The sequence below is a fragment of the Spinacia oleracea genome, chromosome 4 (genome assembly GCF_020520425.1).
Source record: "Spinacia oleracea cultivar Varoflay chromosome 4, BTI_SOV_V1, whole genome shotgun sequence".
Taxonomy (NCBI): domain Eukaryota; kingdom Viridiplantae; phylum Streptophyta; class Magnoliopsida; order Caryophyllales; family Amaranthaceae; genus Spinacia; species Spinacia oleracea.
The window spans coordinates 68,569,734-68,577,120 of record NC_079490.1 but is presented as its reverse complement, the minus strand read 5'-3'; the positions used below and the strand labels follow the sequence as shown (position 1 = coordinate 68,577,120).

At 36.1% G+C, this 7,387-nt stretch overlaps 1 protein-coding gene across 2 annotated transcripts; it reads left to right on the top strand.

Moving 5' to 3' along the window:
* Positions 1–779: 779 nt before the first annotated feature.
* On the top strand, positions 780–6,829 carry LOC110800189 (protein ABSCISIC ACID-INSENSITIVE 5). Of its 2 annotated transcripts, none has more exons than XM_022005482.2 (5): positions 780–966; positions 4,531–5,826; positions 5,983–6,054; positions 6,149–6,178; positions 6,557–6,829. In XM_022005482.2, exons 2-5 carry the CDS (start codon positions 4,639–4,641, stop codon positions 6,653–6,655), a joined length of 1,389 nt encoding a protein of 462 aa, XP_021861174.1. In that variant the 5' UTR covers positions 780–966; positions 4,531–4,638; the 3' UTR covers positions 6,656–6,829. The 2 variants fall into 2 exon arrangements, with proteins under 2 accessions (XP_021861174.1, XP_056683188.1); XM_056827210.1 differs by lacking the exon at positions 780–966 and adding an exon at positions 4,117–4,388.
* Positions 6,830–7,387: the final 558 nt, after the last annotated feature.

The window sequence follows — 7,387 nt, the reverse complement described above, 5'->3', positions numbered from 1 at the left end:
AAAGAGATTTTATGGTCTGACCTATAAAAGATACAACGGACAGACATTAAAGAACAAAGGAAACAATTATCTAACCCGACCCCAATAATTCATGGGTTCAAATCGAGTTATCGGCTTAGAGCATCTCCAATGGTTGTAGCTAGGGACTTGCTTGCAATTTTTATAAATTTCAAGCTACTAGCTTGATCCTTGGAGTTGAAATAATAAATTAGCTTGGCCAAGCAAATTAGCTTATTTAAGCTAATTTGATTGAAAAAACTTGGCCAATAAAATAATATTAAATTAAATTAAATTAAAATATTAATTGACAAATATGACTACATTAAATATCAAGCTAGTAGCTAACCACTAGGGTACTAACTAACTAGAAATGAAAGTAGCTTGAAATATTATGTGGCATGACAAGCTAATTTATAGATTAGCTTATCAATGAAAATGCTCTTATCAACTTACTTTACGAGCTTTTACAACAATTAACGAGCAGGACACGCGTCAAACCAGGGAACCACGCATGAATCCACCTCTTGAACACGTGCTAACACCTCCGTCAAGTTTACACATCCATCTTTCTCTTTCTTCACCACCACGAAATGACTGTAATACCCTTTTTTAATATTTTTGGAAAAAAGACACCTTAATTTTTTAAAATTTAGGTGGGCCCCAATTAAACCCCATTCTTAATGTTACCGTCCTGTTTGACGGCCCAAAAATTAATTGGGCCCCATTTTATAGAATACATACCCCACAATTTAAGACTACCTCTGTCTAGTTCTCTCCCTTCCCTTTTAGTTTTAGTACCCATTTTTCCAGCACTCTCTTTACTTACTCAAACCCAAAAAATCTCAAACTTCTTTTCTCCACATTTTTTGACATTTGTTACGTTGATGAGTTTTCCAGCAGAAACTTGGATGTCCTAGATTTGAAGAATTTGGGTTGGATTCTACTACTAATCTATCATCTGATCAGGTTTATTCTGTTTTTTTTTTCTTTTCATTTTGTCTATTCTTTTCCATGTTATTGGTTAATGGTTATGGCCTCCAACTGCTTCCTCTATCCCGAATTAAGAATAGTTGCGTTTATGGGATTGATTGAACTACTGATGTGATGACTAATTAAGGTCTTAAGCTAACTGATAAGGTATTCTCTGTTAAAAAATTATTTAACTTTTGGGTGTAATGGTTTATTATTAGTAATTTAGTACTACTAATTAAATACTGTAATAAGCCAAAACACGAAAGGGATGAAGGTAAGATAATCCATTTGATGAGGGTAGTTAATAAATCGAATATTTATTACAAAAAGTTAGTGCATTTCGATTCAAATTCAACCGTAGAAACTAATTATATATAATAGGTCTAAGTTATATAGGTAGATTAATGAATTACTTAGCGGTGGTAAACGGTTAAGTAGAATAATGAAGTGATTATTATAACCTTACCTACAGGAATAAATGGTCACCATTTCCGAATTAGGGAAGTATCTCTCTTTCCCTTTCGTGACGCTATGTAGTAGCATACCGCATACATATCCTCTATTTTTTTAAAGTTAGAAAGGATATGCTTTTGAGGCAACTTAACTAAACAAATGGTAGTGGAATTATCTGACTAATATTATTTGTTTGATTATTGATTATTATATCACAAGTCCTAACTCCCAAGACCTTGATTAATTGACAAAAAGTATAGAGGGTTTGAGTTTCATTAAATAAATAATAATAAAAAAAAAGCAAAAGAGCCTAAAAAGGGTTGCTCCTAGTCTTTGGGCTTACGCACTAATTGTACCTGTTTTTTTGTATCACTGACGTTTGGTGGTCCAATAGCAATTCCGCAAAATGTGCTACGGAGTTATTTTACTCTCGCTTGTGAACCGCTTTTTTAACGTATAAAGATTACGTTGCCTTTTAAAAAGTTACCCATCAAAAATTACTTATTGGATAAAAATTTATTCAAAATATGTTAAAGTAACTAATAAATTGGCAAAATTCATCTTCACATACAATAAGTTTATTGTATACCACGTATTTGTAAAATCTTTAAATCTTTTGTTAGTATTTTTTAACATGCAAGGAGAACTAGAAAAAGTATCATTTGGAACCATTTTTTTGTATTAGAACCACACACGATTATATCCAAACCAGATTGGGATGTGTAGCCATGTAGGAAGCTTTCGACAAGTGCAAGAGTCAAAACATTGCAAAGAGAACAAACTAGGTATATCTTAATCAATCACTAAAGTAATTGATCTTAAAAATGTTAAGTGAAGCATGAAATTGTTCGTATTTGAACTTACTAAATCTAGAAAGTGGCGTATCAAACTCTACGCACAAGAGTTGCGAGTATTTTACCCTTCACACCAACCAACTCCCAGTCTACTCAATTCTCATAGTTTGAATTTTGGTGGCCATATCGTACCACTATTTTGGGGATCATGGATTTAATTCGACACTCAAAATTGATCTCAATAAATTATTAAAGTGCGTTGATTTTCACTTCTTTTTCTAAGCTATGTTATCTAAATTTAACTTAGTTGTATATTGTATTTGGTTATTCTTTATCTTCTTTGAACTTACTTTTTGAAATAAATGAAAATAAGATGAATACTATAGGTTTTAAATATTACACAATTGCAAGTTTTTAATCCATCTATAAAAAGAAGTGAGTCCCTTGTTTCGTTTATCTCTGCTAATCTATGCGGCGAGTATTTTCTTTTCTTAAAATTTTAAAGAAGTTTTACTCTTTCCGCATAAATCAAAGTTTCATACCAATAATTTTACGTTGGTGAAAGAATTTTATACCTCTTACTTAAAGCTAAGGTTAGTATTTCGTCAATTTCTTTGTCGATATCAATGTGAAATGTTCATCAATATTTATCTTATAATCTGTATAGATTTAGTTATTTCAAGGAAATCTTGATTAATTAAACAACAATCCAACATTGTATCATTGACAGAATACAAAAAGAAAAATGGACATAAGATAAGATAAGAAAAGGAGTGAAGAGGTAAAGGAATCAAGAGTCTTAGTACAACAAATTCAGGTTGTGTTTTACCTACAGAAAGAGCATTTTGTCTTTGCTTTCATTGGCGTTGTTGAGAGGTTGCCCAAAACCCAAAAGGAGTTTTGCATAAAATTTGCAACAATGGTAAGGTAACTTAACGCCAGCGCCTTCCCTTTGGTTACTTGTTTTTTTCTTTTTGAGTGGCATCTTAAAGGTTTTGACTAACTAGGAGCGTGTGAATGAAATCAGTACAGTCTACGATATTCCTATCACTTTCTGTGTTGTGTGGGCATTACACCTATCAGTCTTGTACCTAGCTTTATGGTTACGTGGACCGTTAACCGTTTTTGGTTAGAATAGAATCTAAGTCTTGTGCCAATAATTTTTGGGGATCCTCTCGATTAAAAACTGCATGGTCATGTTTTCTCTTACCATTAAATTGTTAGCTTAATTATGTTTTGAGAGGTTTTGTGGCTTAGCTTGATCCTTGAAATGTATCTAAAGAATACCTTATCTCGTAGCTTTTGTAACTTGTACCTGTAAGAGTAATGAGTGACCCAACCTTCACTCACTTCTTAATTGTTACGGAGTACTCCCCCTGTCCCTTAATACTCGCACCGTTTTGACTTTTAGCACTATTCACATAATTCACTTTGACCCTATTTTATTTCTAGTATATGAAAACAAATGTTAGTATATATAATATATTGTTGGGTTCATCTTAATATATATTTTCAAAATATTAATATTTTTATAAGTTTTTATAATATGTAGTTAAAGATATTGGTGGTCAAAGTTGTGCATTGGCAAGCGTGTCCAGTTAAAACGGTGCGAGTATTAAGGGACGGAGGGAGTACTATCTATGTAAGGAGTATTATGATTTGTTGTGCGCCGTATTCAGAATACAAAGAAATTGATCAGTGATATTAATATCATTCTGTTTACGGATAATTTTCAAAAAGATAATTCAATGATTAAGTTCTAGGGGAAAAGTATACTAAAAATGTAGAAAGAGATTCCATATTTAAGCTATTTATTTTTAAATATATATATGTATAAAAAGAGTGTAGAGAATTAATATTTTGTTCTTTAAGAACAAATCAAAATTGATCTTTGAGAAAAGAATCACTCCACCATGACTTTGATCTTTGATCAAATCAAAATTGATCTTTGATCAATGGGATTACTTTGTTGTTCAAAGAGGCACCCCCAAATTTTGGGGTTATTAAGAAAATGGGCGAAACTCGACATCATTCATATCAAATTTTCCGAAACTCAAGTACAGAGTATTAATATATACTATGTAGTGGTATTTTTATAAGCAAAATTTTCGGGGTTTTCGGAGTTAGGAAAGGTGGATAACTTTCAGAAAAGAAAAGAGAAAGTGCAAGGTGAAAAATGATTACAATATCAAACAAGTGTTATAACTTTCTTTTAACTCTCTTTCATTGGAGTTTACAAAAGTAGGAAGAATTTATTTCCTTATGCTCTTAATGCTTATGTTAACACTTGATCTGGTTTGTTCTACTGCAGCTTCATAGTCCAAAAACTGCTTCCAAAACGGAAAATTATAAACTGAATCAAAGGTCGAAAAGCTTGTGAGTATTCGGAGGAATAAAGAAAGGTGGGAAGAACTTACAAATGGTTGCGGCCGAATTAGAAATAATGGCACAAGCAGAAGTTAATTCACCAGCAATGACAGTAACCATAGATCCCAAGAACAACCATACAGACCATAACCACAACCATGGCAACGGCGAATCCAACAATATTAATACCAACAACAACAACAACAACAACAACAACAGCAACAACAGTAACAACTACGCGTTCCCGAGCTTGGGGCGGCAGTCTTCGATCTATTCTCTTACATTGGATGAGTTTCAGCACACTCTTAGTGAGAATGGAAAGAATTTTGGGTCGATGAATATGGACGAGTTCCTAAACAGTATCTGGACAGCTGAGGAGAACCAAGCTCATCATAGCCACCACCATAATGAACAGTCAAATAATATTCAGCTGCCTTCTGTTAGTGTGGCAGCTTCTTCTAGTAGTAGGGGGCCAATAGCTAAGCAGCCGAGTTTGCCTAGGCAAGGCTCTCTCACACTTCCTCCCCCGCTGTGTAGGAAGACTGTTGATGAAGTTTGGACTGAGATTCATAGGATTCAACAGCCTGATGATGAGCAACAGCAGAATAATCAGCAGCAGGAGCAACAGGTTGTAAATTCCAATGATCCTCAGCGCCAAGCGACGTTTGGAGAGATGACTCTAGAGGACTTCTTGATTAAAGCAGGTGTTGTCCGTGAACAATGTGGTCCCACAGCGCCAACACCATTGACAGTGGCTCCCCCTCCGCCTCCAGCTCAGCTCCCACCTCACCATCAGTTTGGGTTCAGCACTCCCCAGATGGCCCCCACTTTCGTCACACGGCCTATGATGGGCATGGCCGGAGGGGCCTTCCAGCCTATGCCACCAAGTGCGGGAGAGAGTTCTGGTTACACGGGGAATGGAAAGAGGAGTAATGGATATCCAGCTCCAGTGGTAGGGCCCTCGGTGGCATGTTATGGAGGTCGGATGAGTAATGGAGGGGGGCCCGGTGGAGCTTTTGCATCTGGGCCAGGGTTGTCACCAGTTAGCCCAGTTTCACCAGAGGGTATGTGTGGACCGGGGCAAGTAGACAATCCCGGTGGGCAGTATGGGCTGGATATGGCAGTGTTGCGAGGGAGGAAGAGGATAATCGACGGTCCAGTGGAGAAGGTGGTGGAGAGGAGGCAAAGGAGGATGATCAAAAATAGAGAATCCGCTGCCAGGTCTAGAGCCAGGAAACAGGTATTCCTCTTTTTTTGGGGGCTAAAAGTTGTCCAAATTGTTATGCTAGAAAAACGAAAATATATTACAAAGTAAATACAACAATTGAAGCTGTAATCCTAATCATGGATTCGGCTTCATAAACCAAGATGGTATGCTAAGTAACATTCTCTACAGGCGTATACCGTAGAGTTGGAAGCAGAGTTAAACCAGTTGAGAGAGGAGAATGCACAATTAAAGCAGGCCCTGGTAATAACTATGTTTCCTGTAAAATCCAAGGTTTCTTCTCATCAACAGTATATTATTACAAATTATGTCTCACAGTTGTTGCTTGTCATTACAGGATGAAATAGAGAGAGAAAAGAAGCAACAGGTAATCCTTAAGAAACGTTTATGACGACCTTATGAGTTATACCAAGTATTCTTAAAACTAGAGAATGATTAGAAAGTGATTCTTTTTATGTATTTGGCTTTAGGAAGCTGTAGATATAGATGGCAAATAAGTCAGTACCAATTCCGGGGCATGTTTACGTGATCAAGTCACTTTGTTTAGTTTTGGGTTGGGTCATATTTGAGTTTTCCTAATAGGGATTTGATGAGATAATAATGATAATCATACTAATTCAGAATGGTATGCTGGGTCAGTTTGCCTTATAGATGTTTCTTTTGAAAAAACAGTACCAATTCCGGGGCATGTTTACGTGATCAAGTCAGGGATAATCGTCATTTTATATTTGTTCATGGTTTGCAGTATCACGAGGAGCAGCATTTACAAGTAGTTCTGAGTAGGGCGCAGAGAGCTCAAGAAAAACTGAGAACAATGAGGAGGAGTCGGAGCTGCACCCTTTAGGTTAGTTTCAAAGAGAAACCATAGTCCAAATATAGTAACTAGTAGTAAAAGTAAGTAATTAATTATGTATGTATTCTGATCTTCTGAAATGAATAATGTAGTATTATAGTAGTTGTTCTTTTAGATGATCTTATACAGAAAGCGAAACAAGCAACTTTGCTTTTCTGTTGTCTTTATCTGATCTTTGGAATGCTGTAAATATTTTCTCCTTTCTTGTAACTACTCCGTAGTTGCAGTACTCTTCCTTTCTTTCTGCCTGACGTTTCGCAGACTGAATTCAACAGTTGAATTCAAGTCATATTGAAACAGGTTGCTAGTTAATCACTATGTGCTCACTGCAAGTGTTGGTTGTTTTGTGTCAGTCTAGTTCAATTTTGGTTGTCGCCAAACACGAGCTGAAGACTAGTGGCACATGACTTGTTTGAATTTTTCTTGCATTCACCAGAAAACATCAGTTGGTATAGAGCTTAGCCAACCAAGATGCGACTACATCAAATTCTTTTACCCAAGTGCATTGCCTTCAATCGTATAAGTAACCTAAGTATCAATAAACTGAGCTAACATGCTAAGGATGTAGAATTACGGAAATCTTTTAGCCACAGCGTGGACGTGCATCTTGTCACTGCTGCTGTCTTAGCACATGGCAGCACCTACCACAAACCATGACCATTACTCTGACGACGCTTCACCAGAACAGACCACGGCAGTTGCGTCTTTTTAAGAGTTGCATCT

Bases quoted from the DNA above. Each gene is read 5' to 3' on its own strand.
- LOC110800189 (XM_022005482.2), top strand. From the start codon at position 4,639: ATGGTTGCGGCCGAATTAGAAATAATGGCACAAGCAGAAGTTAATTCA. The intron at 5,827-5,982 runs GTATTCCTCTTT...CATTCTCTACAG, and splicing joins GGTCTAGAGCCAGGAAACAG to GCGTATACCGTAGAGTTGGA. The intron at 6,055-6,148 runs GTAATAACTATG...TTGTCATTACAG, and splicing joins CACAATTAAAGCAGGCCCTG to GATGAAATAGAGAGAGAAAA.